General features: G+C 30.5%; 2 protein-coding genes and 1 long non-coding RNA gene across 3 annotated transcripts; 1 reads left to right on the forward strand and 2 right to left on the reverse strand.

Annotated features, from left to right (window-relative positions):
* The first annotated feature begins 749 nt into the window (after positions 1-749).
* On the forward strand, positions 750-1,449 carry LOC103833482 (60S ribosomal protein L27-3). Its single transcript, XM_009109565.3, has one exon. It carries the CDS (start codon positions 849-851, stop codon positions 1,254-1,256), a length of 408 nt encoding a protein of 135 aa, XP_009107813.2. The 5' UTR covers positions 750-848; the 3' UTR covers positions 1,257-1,449.
* On the reverse strand, positions 1,331-15,528 carry LOC103847622 (indole-3-acetic acid-amido synthetase GH3.17). Its single transcript, XM_033277811.1, is given in 5 exon segments — positions 1,331-7,331; positions 7,334-7,861; positions 8,351-9,186; positions 9,280-9,381; positions 15,181-15,528. Coding segments are annotated over 5 exon segments (1,815 nt in total). The 5' UTR covers positions 15,477-15,528; the 3' UTR covers positions 1,331-7,278.
* Positions 12,230-13,732, reverse strand: LOC108872226. Its single transcript, XR_004450456.1, has 2 exons — positions 12,916-13,732; positions 12,230-12,826 (listed from the first exon to the last, which is right to left on the reverse strand). It is a non-coding gene; the product is annotated as an uncharacterized LOC108872226 (long non-coding RNA).
* Positions 15,529-18,587: the final 3,059 nt, after the last annotated feature.

Consider the following 18,587-nt stretch of genomic DNA (forward strand, 5'->3'; position numbering starts at 1 on the left):
ACCTTGGAGCAAAACTAACTCTATTATAGAGTTACTCTATTTTAGTGGAAATTATAGAGAAAATTATAGAGCACCATTGGAGATGCCCTAAGAGTAATTCTATAATAGAGTAACTCTATAATTGTGTAACTTTTGCTCTAATGGTGTTACTCTATAATAGAATAACTCTATTATAGAGTGAAATATAGAGGAATGTCATATTTTACTCTATATTTGGAGTGAAAAAGTGACATCCCTCTATATTTCACTCTATAATAGAGTAACTCTATTATAGAGTAACACAATTTGAACAAAAGTTACACTATAACTAGAGTTACTATATTTTAGTGTAAATTATAGAGAAAAAAAATAGAATTCCATTGGAGATGGTTTTAGTGTGAAAACTAGTAACTTATTTCTAGTTATATACACAAAGCTATTTCCTTGATTTTAGAAAAAAAAAGATAGGTGTAGAAAGATACATCTAAAATATCCAAATAACGGATAGAACTAAAGCAGACGAGAATTTTTTTATACTTTGGAGCTATAAGTATTTATTTGGACAATGTCAACATTTTATTTGCTAAAACGGACTACAAAGATTTTGATCACCATAATTTCGAAACCACATGCATCGCCAAATTCAAACTACAAATCATACCCCAAAGCCCAAATTAAAATGGGTCTAACTTATCGGCCCATGAGGCCTTTTCACTGGGCTAGGTTTTTTTCTCCCGTTATTTCCTCCTTCATTGAGTTTTTTTTTTTTAATTATTAAACCTAGAATTTTCACTGAAGCCGCCACCACCTAGGGTTTCTAGCGGCGATAGGAGAGAGAGGGAGAGAGAGATCTAGAGAAGTGAAGCAAAATGGTGAAGTTCTTGAAGCAGAACAAGGCCGTGATCCTCCTTCAAGGCCGATACGCCGGAAAGAAGGCCGTCATCATCCGCTCCTTCGACGACGGAAACCGTGAGCGTCCTTACGGCCACTGCCTCGTCGCCGGACTCAAAAAGTACCCGAGCAAGGTCATCCGCAAGGACTCGGCCAAGAAGACGGCGAAGAAATCTAGGGTCAAGTGTTTCATCAAGGTAGTTAACTACCAGCATCTGATGCCTACGCGTTACACCCTCGACGTGGATCTCAAGGAAGTGGCGACCCTCGAGGCTCTTTCGTCAAAGGACAAGAAGGTGGCGGCTCTCAAGGAGGCTAAGGCTAAGCTCGAGGAGAGGTTCAAGACCGGCAAGAACAGGTGGTTCTTCACCAAGCTCAGGTTCTGAAGACGTTTTGATCTTCTTTTTTATTAATTGTTGATTGAATTTTTCAGCGTCATTTTCGTTTCTACTGTTGAACAATGTTGATCTTGTTTTGGAAGATGAAAGATCTTTTCTCGGAATTTTTTTTTTTAATTTTGATTATTTACATGTTCATTTCCTTTGAATGATCTGCTTAAGTTTACAAAATGTTAGTTCATATTGATTGGTTAAATCTCGGTTAGAAAAGGATCAGGAACATTAGTCACTCAGGTTGTGTTTGATTCTAAAGCTTGTGTTTGGTTCTGTAAACAAAACCAGCAAATGCGTGGCTTTTGTTAATGCTGATCAGTTACTGAATTTGTATACAACGACCAATTATTTTGTAATTATTTGTCTGTTAATGTCAACCTGACTCGAAAGAAGATTAATTGACTCATAGCTGCACAAATGTTTCGCATTTTTACAAATCACCATTATCACTTGTGAATCAATAAATTGACGGCTTCCGACCATAACTGTAACTGCAACAGAGATAAGTTCCCGTCTGTAGGATGGAAACCAAACATGAGGATAAGAAACATATTTGTAAGATAATGTGAAAAAAGGCCATGGATGGATGTTCTTTTAGCTTCTGGCAATATCACACGCTCTGCATGTGTTCTTGCTGTGTCAAAGCTATGAGACGATGCAGCTGCAAAAGGGCACCAGAGAATCAAGCGGCAATGCTATTAGCTACCAGAGCTAAGGGTCCAACTAAGTTTTCAGAACTGAGTTTCCACAAGTGAGATGAGAAACATAGCTTTCGTGAGAGTATGTGAAAAAGCCATGGATGGGTTATGTTTTGGAAACCGCACCGGATGATGAAACCAGCAATATACATGAGTCATGGCTCAACCTGGTTTCACCATTGCAATAATAATATTTTGAAAAAATATATACATATAATATATATATATATATATATATATATTATATTCTATACTATTAAAACATAATCATTCTTAGTATTTTGCCCTTATTTTTTTTAGAAATAATTACATTATAATGCCACTGACTTTTTTTCTTTCTTAAAAAATAAATAAAAGAATATTCCAAAGAAAAAATCAAACGTATTCTCTGCAATAACCGGACCAATAAGATATAATTTGTGGGCCCATATTAAGTGTACTATCTCAAGTCATATACGTACAGCCCTGTGCAAGACACACTTAAACATATAGGATCTCAGTTCGTGAATGCTTTCACCACAAGTCCATAACCTACATAAGTTTCAAAACCAATCGGATTGTTATTGAGTTTGACCATCAACTACAAAAGTAATTCATTAGCTTAAATAAACACTTCTCCACAGCAATGTTAGGTTCATACACACTTCTCTTTCGCATTTAGGCATTACAAATGTGTCTAAGCTTTCATTACCAAGAAACAAAACCGTATATTGTAATGCATATAGTCATTTTGCCCTTAAAATTTTCAAGACTTACAAATGTGTACTATACGTGCTATCCTGTATGTGTATGCGTTCACATCATATATCAAAACTGTACATTGTAATGCATATAGTTTTTCTTTTTGCAAATTATACTCTAAGTGGATATTATGTTAAGTTTCTCATCTAAATCCATTATTTTTTTAATAGATAACTAAAATATCTAATACAAGGAGAATAAATGATTTGTATGATAAAATATAGGGAAAACACAATATATAATAGTATATAAAGACTACGAATATTCTTCTAGGTTTAGGTTAATACTTCCTCCGTTCCCGAAATTAAGATTTTCTAGATTTTATTCTTCTTCTACAAAAATAAATTTTCTATACTTTTGAGAAACATTAATTGTGAATATTTGAAATGATTAAATTTTATTGGTGAATAGTTATTGGAAAGTGTATTGAAAAATAAATTGTAAATTCAATTGTAAACATTTATTATATTCTTAATAAACATGAAAACTCTAGAAAATCTTACTTTCGAAAACAGAGAAGGAGTAGTAAAGATAGATATTAACTTTGGAAACAATCTAAATTTCATTTAAAACATGATCAGAAAGTAGAAAATATATAATATACGTTTCCAAAATAATCACACCGAATTTCTCATCATTAAATTGATATCCGCAAATATTTGGATCAATAACTATATTTTGATTCATAATATCTATCAAGTATATATTTTTGAATATGCTGAACTAGATTCCCCAAATATTGGTGATGCCATTTTTATAAGACATAACAATTTTTTTTTGGACAAAACATATTTTCGGTTGTTAATTAAATATGAAGATAAATCTTGATCTTTTATAGGTTTAAGTTTAATAAAATATTAAAAACTAGAGGGAAGCTATATGAATATTTTTCACAAAATAGTAGTTAGGTAAATTAAAAAATAATCCACTAAAATTATAAAAAAAGTTTAACTCTTCAAAATTAATTATATGAGGACAAATTTACATTTTTTTGAATAATTTATAACATCTATGAATATTTTTAAGATATAAAAACAAAAATGTATCTATACTATTAAACACATAATCTTATAACTAAAAAATACTTGTCTATTTAAAATAAGAAAAAAATCTCGCACTTTGAAAGCGCGGGTCAAAATCTAGTATATATATAGTTACATTCACATATATATTGTCTATTTTACGTGCATGACATGAAACATTTATAAAAACTTCTGTTTTCATATTATAAAATCTGATTTTTGCTGAATACATTTTTAGTGGTCACAATTTATTTAGTATTTATTTTTTTCTTAATTAAAAATAATTACCGTATCATATCTATCAAATATCAAATACATCAAAATCATAGAAAATCGCTAGATCTAACAAGTGAATTACTCAGATATTATTGTAGAAACATAAATCATAATATGAAATAAGAAAAGTTAAGAAATATTGGAGGTTTAATCAATCTCCAAAAGAGGTCTGATATTCTCTCCAAAAACCTCTCTAAAAAAAACTTAAACTAAATAGTGGCTGTAAAATAGAGATATATATATATAGGTTTAACACATTCATGGGTTTCTTGAAAGTTTCTTCGGTTTTGTCAAACCGCACTAGCGTTGATCGACGCTCACATCATATCTCGACTCTCATCTCTGCAAAACTACAAGTTGTCTTCTCTTCAAGCTCCATTTTACTCCATAATCTTCGATGTACTCCAAAACACACCTAAACTTGTAAATAATCTAAAACAGACGCAAAGTACATAATAAGGACTCTAAATATATATGGCCTACAATATATCCTAATAGTGGTAAATTCTGAGACCTATCAACTTCCATGTGAATGGTGGGTGCAGTCCATCTGAGTTAAACCACTTTCCAAGCATCTTCGTCTAATCCACGGATTATATGTCTCAGACAAGCCTTCCAATGACCAAACTGTCTTCATCCAACATGTAGGGGCTCAGTAGAATTACGAGTTCTCTCATGGTTTCAAAGACTTCCATAGGACCTCAACATGTATGTGGATAGAAAATCCAAGTGGCAACCTGCTATGATACCAAATGAAAAGTTTATACTAAGCAAAACCAGGAAGAACACAAGGGACTAGAAGCCATGTGTCTCTTATTATTAAGAATCAGTTAAACAATCTTACACATATTTATTTAATCTGAATTACTGAACGTTACACACGGCTTGAAACAAACCAATTATTAATCTACCCTTTTGCGTGACCATACCAGTTGATCACGTCTCCAGTTCACTCACCTCGATCTGAAACTCTAAAACCTTTTTTATGTCTCCATGAGAATACTACGCTAAAAATTTAACTTTTTCCCTAAGTCTAAGCTATGATATATATGATTTCAATGTTTCTTATAGTGCAATTTACCTTTTCCTAAAAAATAGCATCACCACATCTTCCAGTTTGTGATATGACTATCTTCTAGTTCGTTAATCACGTTCAAGATGAACTGATAAGAACTCTCTACATCACACGCTTAATAATTCTTTCTGTCCACGTAGATGTGGTACACATCATCTTCATCTTCATGTGTAACACAACAGAAACATACCAGATTTCACACTTTTGAATATGCACGAGTCAAATTCCAAGGAACCATGTCAACCAACACTCTTTCTGTGTCATTTCACCAAGATGTCAAGTTCCAATTAATTTCTTGAGGTTACAGATAACCTCAGTATGGTAAAGACTTTGATAAGAAGATATTGTCTAAAGTTATCTCATTTCAAAATCAGTTGGTTAGTCAATTGTCTTTTCTTATCAGTTGATCTCTTTGACTCGGGACTAAATGATGCTGGAATTCGTATTCTTCCGTAGAACTTCCTGGTTAATCTCATAAAAGACATCAATCTATGGCAGTATATTTCTATTCTACAAAGAAAGATAAATCACATCTACAATTACATTTATTATTTATCCACCTCAAAATGTTACCGTGACCCTGAGCTCTGATACTAATTTTTATGTTGAGAACCAGTGGCGGATCTAGGAGGATTTATAGCTGGGGGTACTACCTTAGAAATTGAATTAGCTGGGGGCGCTATCATATAATTTGAGTTAGTTAGAAAGCATTTGCATATAATTGGTTAAAGAAAACAAAAAATGAACCGGGGGCACGTACGTCCGCCACTGTTGAGAACATCAAAATGACCCTTAGAAACACAAAATCGACCCACTAAACCCCTAGCTAACAATCTCGCATCTCTCGTTCATGTTGGATCAATCATTAAAAAGACAATTTGTTGAGTTCTCAAGATTAAACCGATCAAATGTACGCCTTGGCAGGGATCTCTTCCTAGGAAGATTTGAATAGTTACGAAAAAAGAGAATCAAGAGAGAGATAGTATAAAGCTTCAGAATAAAGAAAGCAAAACTGAAGAAGTTGATTGACTTCTTCTTATAACTCTATTTCTATTAGCTAGGAAATAATGTTGTTGGTAAACTTTATTTGTCCAGCATTGAATTACTAAAATAAAAATAAATATATTTTAGGAAAAATAAAATAAAAATATCTTTTGATTTGCGGGTTTTTCATAACTTCTGAAATTCTTAAATGAATAACTTTGGAACAAAATATATGTTCAACCTTTAAATTCACTTCTCTTTTCAGGACCAATCAAAGTGATACGTAGATAATTAATTAAAAAATATTAAATTTATTTAAAAATAACTAAAAGAAAAGAATAACGTCAATTTTAACGATGATGATGCCGCCAGCTAAAGCGTAAACCCTAAATCTTAATTTATAAACCCTAAACCTTAAATTCTAAACCCAAACCCTAAACCCAAATCATAGATCTTAAACCCAAATTGTATACCTTAAACCCAAACTGTAAATCCTAAACCCAAACCACAAACCCTAAACCTAAACCATATATCCTAAACCTAAATCCTAGACCCCAAACCTTATAGCGTTTAGGTTTAGGGTTTGGGTTTAGCGTTTACGGTTTGGATTTTAAGTCTAAGATTTGGGCTTAGCGTTTACGGTTTGGGTTTTAAGTCTAAAATTTGGGTTTAAGGTATACAATTTGGATTTATGGTCTAGGATTTGGTTTAGGGTATATGGTTTGGATTTAAGGTTTACGGTTTGGTTTTAAGGTCTAGAATTTGGGTTTAGAGAATACAATTTTGGTTTAGGGTCTAGAATTTGGGTTTAGGGTATAGAGTTTGGGTTTAAGATTTACGATTTAGGGTTTAGGGTTGAAAATTTAAGATTTTGGGTTTACGGTTTAGCTGTCGACGTCAGCGTTGTTAAAATTAGCATTATTCCTTTTTAATTACTTTTAAAAAAATTTAATATTTTTAATTAATTATCTACGTGATACTTTGATTGGTCCTAGAAGGAGAAGTGAATTTTAAGGTTCACCGTAGTTTTTGTTCATAACTTTGAGCTTTATCATTATTCAAGTTCTCTAATTTCTAGTTGCACTGGAGGATTCTCAAATCCTCTTAAAAACTTGTGTAAACAAATAGAACGATTTGTGTTCAACAAAAAATAAAATAAAAAGAACGACAACAACCATTGCGCAGCGCAAGATTCACTTAGTAAAGAGAAGAGAGTAAAGCTATGAATCTAAACCAAGTGGCTCCCACTGAGGAACTCTCTTGGTAAAGAACCTCCAATAACTCTGGAATCAAGAATCTGAAGAGCTCCTCCAGATTTAACACATCTTGGTGTCTTGTACTGATTCACTGAAGATCCTTGTGAGATGCTAAAGTCCATTAAGGCATCAAAAGTACCCAAACTCACCACTCTTATCTCCAAAGCCCCTATTGATCTATCTTTGTTCCTGCACCTCCTGTACACGTAATCCAGACAATCCTCCACCTCAGAGCAACAGTCCTCCATCATCTTCTTGTCTAGCTTTGGTGGGTCATTGTCGTAACGTGGCTTCAGCTCCCAGAAGAGCACGTAATGCCCTGGGATTGATGACGTGTCCGCATAGCTCGTGTACTCGGTGAGCAAGAAGAGACCTTGGAGATGGTTGAGTTTGGCTTGTGTCACTGCCTTCATGAGATCTTCTTAGCTGGTTTTGTCTGTGTCGATGCTTAACACAACGTTTCTTCGCTCCACGAAACTGAATTGGGGTGCCTTGTTGTGGAAACCTGTCACCTTTAGGATATCTCCAACTCTGTATCTGTATAAACCTGTTTAGGAAAGATCCCAAGGCTACTTGTGTCACACGTTACTCTCATTACGTGAAATAATTAGGGGTGGACATTTAGACACCCAAATAAACTGAACGTGAAAACTTAAATCATTTTCAAAATTAGTTTTATTTCAAAAAATATAACAAATATTCTTAGTACAACGTTTAGGTGAATCCTTGCTAAACCTTCTCTTATATCAAACTGTAATTAATATTTTTCCAAACACATTAAGGTGTGTTGAAAATAAAACATTGCTCCATATTATAGATTTATATATTTATTTAAAATATATAAAAAATACATTTAATTTTACCAACCAGATGTAATATTAATCAAAATAACATTAATGTGTTTATTTATGTTTCTACTATGTTTTTAAAAATGAATTTAATACGAACTGAGCCAAATGCAAATTGTTGGTTTGGTGTACGTTTTTCAAACCCTAACTAAACCGGAACGAACCAAAAATGTCAAGAGATAACTGACCTGCGAATGTTGTGATGATGAGTTCATAGTACCGTCCAATTTCCACACTGACAAGATCGACAATACGGTCTTTGTCCGTAAGGGAAACATCATCCGTAGAACGCGATTCAAGTTGAGTCTCTTCATGAGACTTATCATCAACAGGCAAGAACTCAAAGTAAGCCATGTTAGGAAGAAGTGTGTAAGAAACATCGGATGGCTTACACAGAGGATTGATGTTGAGACCAAAGAAACACTCAGAGGAAGCATACATAACCGAAACCAAAGGCAAACCTCCGCTATAAAACTCGAGTGTCGGAATATACTGAGCCATCGATCCGGTCACAATCACCTCAATATACTTCGTCTTAGGCCAAATCCTTTTCAAGATTCCTTCCCGCGACTTCGCATTGAACAAAGCCTCGATCTCATCAGCCAGTTCTTGGTTAGGACCGTTAAGGATTGACAAAACCGAGTCTCTACAGCCCGAGTCAGTGATCCAGCTAGCGACAGTACCGGTTCTAATGTCAGCACACAGTTCGGTGAAATGATTCTCCAAGAACTTGACCGCTCGAAGAAAGGCGGAAGCGAAGATAGCACCGAGTCTTAGGACATCAGATCGCTGGACTAAACCGCAAAGAAGCTGACAGTACATGCTTTGCTGGCTGTCTTCACAAAGAATGGCATCGTTAGGGCTAGTGATGACATTGTACTTGTTGAAAGGCCTGTTCTTGAATTGTTCACTTTTGTAGTAACTGGTTAACACAGGACGTGCCTGTAGACCAGAAGGAGTCTTGATCTCTGGTTTTATGAACAAAAGGTACATTCCTTTTCCTTCATCAAGCCCATTCACAAACCTACAAATGAACCCACATTTAATCCATTAGAACTACAATGTTTATGATTTTTGTAAGGAGATTTGGTTTAAATTGAGAAAGTAGTAATATTACTTATTCATGACGGGCACAAGCATATTGTAGAAAAATGTCTTTCTATCCAACTCTTCAGCTGTAGAAGGCATAAATTTTGGTTTTCCACCCGAAGTCCCCGAGCTGCATCATATATTTTATCCAATAACCAAGAACTTTAGAGATTTCCCTAATTTTATATAAAACAGAAAGTTTATAAACTAATACTCAATAAATTAATAAACACCATAATTCGATAAACAATAATATAATGATATTTAATTAGAAAACTCTTAACTAAATATATGGTCCCATTAAAATCATAAACTAATAATTACCACATATATAAATTTTATTATAACATAAACAAAGGATTTTATTTCTAATTTGTATTCAAATGAATTTCATCTCTAATTTTTATTCAATATTTTGGTGTTATTTTATCTAATTACATATTAACGAATTTAGAGTCTATCATACATTTTTAACATACATAAAATGCATCAAATATTCTAATTAAATTATAATTAAAATAAAATATATAAAGTTTAAATAATATATATATATATATATAATATATTGTGAAAAAAATTATTTTTGTATATGAAATAATAAAATATCATAGTCCTAAAATTATTAATTTATACAGTTTTTACTGTACATGCTAAATAGTTATCTAAACTCTTTAATGTGTGATAATTTTTAGTGTACCATCCATGAAAATTTATCGTAATAGAATAATATGTTAAGACATTAATATTTTTTACCAGCATGAAATATATCAAGAGTATATTTGTAAGAAAATGATTGATTAATTATTTAAAAATTAAACCAAACAAGAATATTGCATATCTTTTTCATATACTTTTAATTTAATTATAAATATTTTTTTTTCTACATAATCTTATAAACATCATTTGACTCTGTATTCTTATAAATACTAAAATCAGTTCATAAAGAAATTAAAATAAAATTATAGACCAAAATTCTTTATTTTTATTTTAAATAAATAAATATTTATATGAGATATTGCCATAAATAAATAAATATTTTAAATAATTTTTTTTTTGAAAAGAAATAAATAAAACATAATTTTATTTATTTATTTAAACATAAAAAATATTTTTTATTTTTTATTTATTTAAATAATGAATTATTATAATATAGATAACAAATGTATAAGAATCTTTTGTCAATTAATGAAGAAGATATTTTTAAAATGTTTTTTTATTGGTGGTAAAGATGAAAAGTGATATCATGAAAGTTGTAAACTTAAAATTTCTCCTATTTATATTCTTCGTATAATATTAGGCCAAATGATAGTATTCACCATACAAAAATTTATAAAACGGGTTAAGTTTTTAAATTAAGTACTATTTTATATACAATTTTCATGAATACCATAAATAAAAATACAATTTATTTATAATAATATCTTTTATGAAAAATAAAATAAAACTAATCTCACATTTTAGACGCGCGGATCCCAAACTATTATCTAGTTATATAGGAATGTAATGTAAAACCACATAACAATATCTAACCGTTCTTTGTGTTACATTGTTAATTAAAATCATGTAGAAATATATATGTATAGACTTTTAGTTTATTTTCATTTGGTATTTATTTGCTAACATGATTTTTAAATATTGAAAAGCTTAAATCTGTAATAAAAAAGTACTCAAACAAAAAACTGACTTGTTAAAATTATTGTGAAAAACATATATATGGTGGTAAGATGAAAAAAAAGATTTGTAAATAATAAGTTTTTATTTGTTCTAAGGTTTCAAGGATAACATAATACTAGATTTTGACCCGCACGCCCGTGCGGGTGTATTTTAAAAAAAAATGTTATTTGCTTTTTATGTCACTATTTAGGGTTGGGCAAAAAACTCGAACTCGAAGAATCGAACCGATCCCAATCCGAATAAGTAGTACTAAATCCGAACCGGAATTGATTAAATATCTCAATTATTCAAAATTTTGGTATTTGAAGAACTGAAACCTAATCCGATCCGAACCGAAGTATTTTGGGTATCCAAAATAGATTTATATACTTATATATATTATTTATTTTTAGATTTAATATATATAAAAACATCCAAAATATATATGATATTTTTAAGTTCGCATAAAAGCTTGAAAATATATACAAATAATCAAACGTAAATATCTTAAATAGTTAAAAAATACTCAAAACTCCAAAAATACGTAAATAATTATTAATTCTCTATCCAAATATTTAAACCAAACCTATTTAAATTGGTTATCCAATTCCGAACCAAATCCTCAAAGATCTGAACTGGACACGAAATCCCAAAAAGGCCCGAAAACGAATCCGAACGCCCACCCCTAATCACTATTGTATATATATATATATCCTATATGTGTCATCATAGGTTACAAAATATGTGTTATCATATAATTAATCGTATTTTATATGTACCATCAAATAAGTTTTCTTATAATTAATAATATTGTATACGTACAATCATATAAATAACCACATATATTATATTTTAAAATTTAATGTGAAATATAAAAACCATAATTTAAGTTGGTGTTTGAAATTGGACTTTGTATTGTATTTTTATTATATATGTTGAAAACATTTTTATAATAGTTATTGGAAAATATGTTAGTAAAAATCAAATTTTGAATATATGTTTACTTTTGAATGAATTTTTGATATAAATCAATTTTAAATTATTATTTTGATTTGAATATATATATCAAGTAACATAGACCCATTATTTTTTAATATAATGTAATGGACTTTTAAATTTTTAGTAGCATAAGCCCATTATTTTTTTTTCCTAACCTACTGCTATCCATGTTTCCAAACAGTACTAATTTTTTAACTACTATCCATATTACCAAACAATCTTAATGTGTACTTCAACTTTAATAATATAGACTAGCTTTTGACCCGCGCGTCCGCGCGGATGTATGTTCGATGTAATTATATGTTTTGTTTATTGTAAAAATATTCATGTTATTATTTCATATGTTATTAGTTGTGACATTGGTGTATCTTGTTTATATTGTTTAGTGTACATTTTTAAGCTTTGAGGTTGTATTGTTCTTATATTGTAATTTTTTTTTTACTTGGTAAACTAAACATAAAGTGTATAATATTAGAACATTTATTTGAGATTTAATAGTTTTATTAAATAAGAAAATCTAAAATTTGTGATTTATAGCTTGTTTTAAATTTTTTCTTATATAGCTTTACAAACAATAAAATCGCTAGCAAATATACAAACAATTGGAAAAGTAACCCAAAAACATATAAAAATATGTATATCTCTATTAAATATTTACAAAGCCTAATTAGATTAATTGATTTGCGCCATTTTGTTATGTTTTTAAAATATTTATCATTTGTAACCGAATAAATAGTGGACCTGAATCACAAATCAAAATCTATGTAATTTTTTTTTTTTTGGGAAATAAACAGAAACACGTCTGCCCTGCTACCAGCTGCATTGATTTGAACATTTTTAATTACTCCCCATTTTTCAACTGGTATAGCATGCTGAACATGGTACATGTGTGTTCTTTTGCAACAGGCTTGGATTTTGTTTCCCTACAAAACAAAACAGAGGAAATATTAGTTTAGCTTGTTAAAGCAGTCACCTGTTATAACACAACAAATGTTTAGAAATATTGGTTTACCCATTAGTCTGTTAATACCATCTCAAAGGTATCTCTAGAAGCGGTGTTCATCTTGTAAGCACTTAACTTAAACTCGCTGATTATTTTTATAAGGCCTGAGTTTTGTGAGAGCATGAAAAGTAGTCATAGTAGATATTTTCGGAGGATTTGCGTTGAATGATATGGTGTTTAGATTATTAGGAAAGAGGTATATATAGCTAGTTAGGAAAGGTTAGAGTAAGTCAATATTAATATCTAAGATTTTGTCAGTTGTGAATTTTTAGTATTATATAGCGAATATCCTATACGATTTTATTCCAAGTTTGATTCTTTGCTTAAAGTAATAAACGAATATAAGTTGAGAAAATTAAGATATTTTACGTGAACGGCAAGATTAAGCACACAAAAAGATTTTGTGGTAGTTGATTGATATGATATTTGTTATGAATGCTTAAATATATGAATAGATTAGTGGTGGGCTTTCGGGTACCCATTCAGGTTTGGTTCGGGTCTATTCGGGTTTCAGATTTTCGGGGTCAAAGATTTCAGCTCCATTCGGGTATTTCTAAGTTTTGGTTCGGGTTCGGTTTGGATCTTTGGGGGTTTGGTTCGGATTAAGATAACCCATTAAAATTATTTTTAAAATTTTAAAATTCATTTTATAATTTAAATTTCTCAAAATATACAAACAAAATAATATATCACATATAAATTTGAATAACATATATCAAAATACCTAAACTTAACATATAATTTGATTTGGTTTGAATATTTGGATAAATAATCAATAGATATTTCAAGTATTTTTGGTGTTTTGGGTATATTTTAGCTATTTTATTCATTTACCTTTGACTATTTGTATATATTTTCAAGTATTTGATCAATTTAAAAATATCTTATATATTTTGGATGTTTTTAATAGAAATTAAATCTAAAATATATTTATATACGGGGTATACAAATCTATTTTGGATACATTCGGGTACCCGAAATACTTCGGTTTTGGTTCTTTAGATACCAAAATTTTGAATCCGTTCAGATATTTAATCAATTTCGGTTATGATTCGATTCGGTTCTTCGGATTCAGATTTTTTTTCCCACCTCTAGAATAGATAGTAGAGTAAAAATTGTTTTCATAAACATTTTTTAGTTGTTCTGTGAGTAAGAATTTGATTCCACGCTATAGGAATGTTGTATATATATTGTTTGGTCGAGTCTATAGGTTAAAAAAATCTTGACTAAATATTAGTCAAACATGATTTACACATTTTAAAAAGAATATATACATATCTTAAAATATTTAATAACAATTCTTTTTATTTTAATAGTTAATCAGTTAGGGTTGGTTAAGATAAGAGATTTAGATCTTGTACTATAAAATATCATACAATTAAGATGTTTTTTAAAAAAGAATTATTATATTTAGTCATACGTGATTTCACGTTTTGGAAATAGAATATACAAATTTTGAAGTAACACTAATAAATGTATTTTTACATTTCCATATTTTATTAGTTAATATTACCTTTTGAATAGAAGGCATTTGAAGTTTGAAAGGAATATATATGCCGATTTTATTTGTAAGATTGATATAGATTTGGTTATTGTGATAGCTTAAAAATAGGAGTCCTCTTTGGAATTTTTTTTTATATTAAGGTTCTACAAAATTAATGATATAGATTGTGTGTGCATCGAAAAATCTGCTGAATATAACATTCCAAATTTAGTATTTCATAAATGGTTCGGCTAAATAATATTAAAAACGTGGTTACACAAACCATATGTAAGTATGCAGTTTGGTATGAAAATCTTTTACAGACCACCAAATACTGATTATATACATATAATATTAATTTTCTTGATCAGAGTATATAATTGAAGTACACGTTTGGTTAAGTATTAGATGAAATATAGTAGACTTAATATATTATAATTTTATGTTATAGATTTGACAAACATGGTTCTTTATATTAGCAGTTTACGACTCTACAGCATTGGATAGATTGAATTTATGACGGCATTCAAATTTCTAACCGAGTTAAGGTTGGTTAAGGAAACACGTGATATTTGGTTAATTCAATTAATTGAATTAATGTTGATTTGTAATGTTGTTAAATGAGTCAGTGGCATGCAATGGTAATTATTGTGGAAAATTAAGGGTTAAGTACATTTTGTACTTCAGTTTTAATAGTTTAGATGGTGGTGACATAAGGATAACATCATGTGTGTCATTAATATCTTCTTTGTATTTATATAGATAACATATTCAGAAAGTCATTTAATTACCTTGTGAGAAGCTCAGTGATGGGTTGAGCAGAGAGGATATCGGATGAGTCTCCATCAGAGATTCGTTGGATGAAGGGCTTTATGTCTTCATAATTTACCACAGGGGCTTTGTTCTTGAAATTTTCTTGAATATTGCAAGATTCTCCATCAAGAAACGACCTGAGATATTCGGTTTCTGAGTTTTGAGAGAGTATTTGGTGGAGAACTTGTTGTTGAATTGCATCAGCATTTGTGGTTAGATCCTCAAGAAGCTGGAGACCAGCCTCTGTATCGTTTGGATCATAACTTGGTATCATTTTGTTGTTGCAACTATAAGTTTAAGAAAAAAGACTTTTTTTTTTAGTTGAGAGATACTCTTCAAAGGTGGGGGTGTCCGAGCAGAGGGAGGCAAGATATGGCTTATATAGTAAAGTAGTGGAAAGATTTTGGGAAATGATGAATATAAGAATATTTAAATAATTTCGATTTTAGCTGTTATAACAAGTAAATTCGAATTTGTTATCCAAGAAAACATGGAAGTAAGAAAAAAATCTTTTAAAATAAGGAAACATATACATTATTTGTTGAAAAAAACAAGGAAATTATCTTTTACAATTACGAAAACATGGAAGTAAGAAAAAAAATCTTTTAAAATAAGGAAACATATACATTATTTGTTGAAGGAAAAAATAAGGAATTTTTTCCAATTTTTAGCATTATATTTTTCAGTTTCTGATCAGTTTTAAATACACGTAAATATATTTGTTTATTCAGTTTTTCTTGAAACTTATATCTGAAACAAATATATATATATATATATATATATATATATATATATATATATATATTAAAAAAATTATATTGACATATTAGTGTACTAATCAGATTTTAAATGAAAATATAATATAATATGCTCAATGACACTTGAAAACATATATTACAAGATCAGAAAAAGAAGATGTGGATTTCGAAATAATCTATACTATCAGTCAAAACTCTCAGAATCAGAAGTCTTATCGCAATTAGGGTTACTGATTTGGGGGTTTTTGAGTCGGGGATTTCTGGGAGTTATGTCGCATGAGGGGATTTTAAAATCGGGTACAAAAAATCACGTCGTTTTTGCACCCTTCGTGTTATTTTTAAACATCTACGTGCTTAAATGAAACATCACATTCAATTTAATGGGTCTCTGTTCAGAATAGACGGCACCATTGATGGAGGATTACATACAATAACATTTCAATAGTTTAGGGTTCAAAACATAAAGTTTTAGTTGAAAGTTTTCCATCCAATCTAAAAATAGTTAGGGGTTTAACTCGCTAAAATCCAAGGGATTTTAAGCATCTCGTGTTGTTTCTGTAACTAAATGAAACGCGGCATTTCAGTTTAACGGATCTCCGTTCATATAAAACGATTTTGTTGACCGAATGTTAACGACATTAACGGGTTAATAGTTGGAGGTTTAAAAACATGAAGTTTAGTTGGAGTTTTCCATCTGATCTAAAAATAGCTGGGGGTTTAAATCACTAAAACCCTATTTATATTATATTTGGTTTAGTAATATTTAATCAGCTCTATTTTATTTAATATATATATATCACATAAGAAAAAATGAATCATCTATCTTTTAAAATACGTTTCTTTAGATAGTCAAAATCACTCATTGTGATAATTTCTGAAAAGAGTTGCCAAAAAATTTAAAAATATTATAATATTATGCCAATGATTTTTTTGCTCTTACGTTAAAATTAGTGCCTTTGAAGTCTTTATTAACTTTAATAAATAATTAAATTAGATTTGTTAATATATATAATTACCCATAATTTTTTAAAAAATTCATTAATTTCATAATCATCATTATCTAAAAGAATTCTATACAATGTTATCCAAAAATATTAACATCATAATCCCACTATATAAAAGGGGCTAAATCCCTGGTTCTTAAGCCTTGCCACATGGGCAAAAAAATTATGAGCCAATCAATATGCCATGTCACTAATGTTTTGGGCCCCATTTCCGTACCGGTTTTGGTTTGGTCTAATATTTCGGAGTTTGGTATGATTCTCTGGTTTTGTACTTAATTTGATTAGGGATTCATCGTTATTATTCTTCCACAGTTCAACCTAGCGTCACCGTTTTTCTAATCTGTAAACTAAAGTTCTTCCTCTCATCTCTTCACCTCTCCTGTCATTCAATGTATTCTTTAAATTTGGGATAATTGTTATTCATACTAAACCCAGTAACAATGTCGACCTCTCCGTTTCCTTCACGTTAAATCTATAAATAGGAGAGGGTTGAGAGTAGAATGGATCTTCATAACCTCTGTCAGTTTGTCTTCTTTATCAAGCGTAGATTCTCAAAATGTCTTCCTCCGATGCCGTTGTTGCGTAATCCGCCGTACAGATTGTTTCTGCCGGAGGAGTAAGGTGGCTGACGAGGTGGCGGTTGATTTGCACCACCGTTACTGTAACTTTTGCTCGTCTGAGGGTAGCCTGACATAGCTGGAAATGAAAAGGTAAGACACTTTGCAAAAGAGATGGAAGAAGAGAATGAGTTGACCTTAAAGATCTGTTTCTTTTAGTTTTTGATATACTTTTTTGTTTCTACATAAATCAGGAGAAAGAAGCCAATAAAAAAGCTTTGAGGAAGTATTTAGAGTTAGTGGAGTTCTTCACCAAAGGTAATGTTTCTTTTTTTTTTATATTACACCATCACTAAAACCAATCGCAACAGTTTCTGTATCAAATAGTTTGATCGGACATAATAATTTGATTTGTACTCCTTTGTATGTTCTGGAACGCAATGTGGGTTTCGAATGTAGTTCTGGTTGCTTTGTATGAGCAGAATGACAAGCCTTCCTCTGCTTTAGAGTAAGTTCATGGACACCTACTTTGTTTCTAACCGGTGAATATTAGTTTTTAAGAGAGTACCATAACTTACTGACTTATAATCTTCTACACAGGTGATAGCTTTTATTAACTTTATCCTAATATGAGTTAGGTCAAAGAGTATAATTTCATAATTTGTTTATGCTCCCCTACTATTGTATCCTTCTTTGGTTTTGCTTTCAGATTCATCCAGCAAAAGCTAGGAAGTCCTTCAGTTTCTGATTACAAGAAGCTTCAATCTGAGAAGTCTGACCTTCAAATAAAGGACAATGAGGTTTTTGCTAAACATCAAGGAACATTGAGAGAGGTATCCCGTCCTAACTTGAATATAAAAGTTTATCAGTAAACCATATATAATTGATTAGCACATGATTACATGCTTATGTAGTTTCTTATCCATTCTTTTTAGTTGTCTTCAGAATTTCTATATGATTGGTTGGAATGGTAATGGAGTATATAGAGTACTAAAGATAGACCAGCTTGATGCGTCTGAGCTTAACCTCAGTGAGGATTTCACTGCCTATACCAAAAAAGAATGCA

Source organism: Brassica rapa, chromosome A08 (assembly GCF_000309985.2).
Source record: "Brassica rapa cultivar Chiifu-401-42 chromosome A08, CAAS_Brap_v3.01, whole genome shotgun sequence".
NCBI lineage: Eukaryota > Viridiplantae > Streptophyta > Magnoliopsida > Brassicales > Brassicaceae > Brassica > Brassica rapa.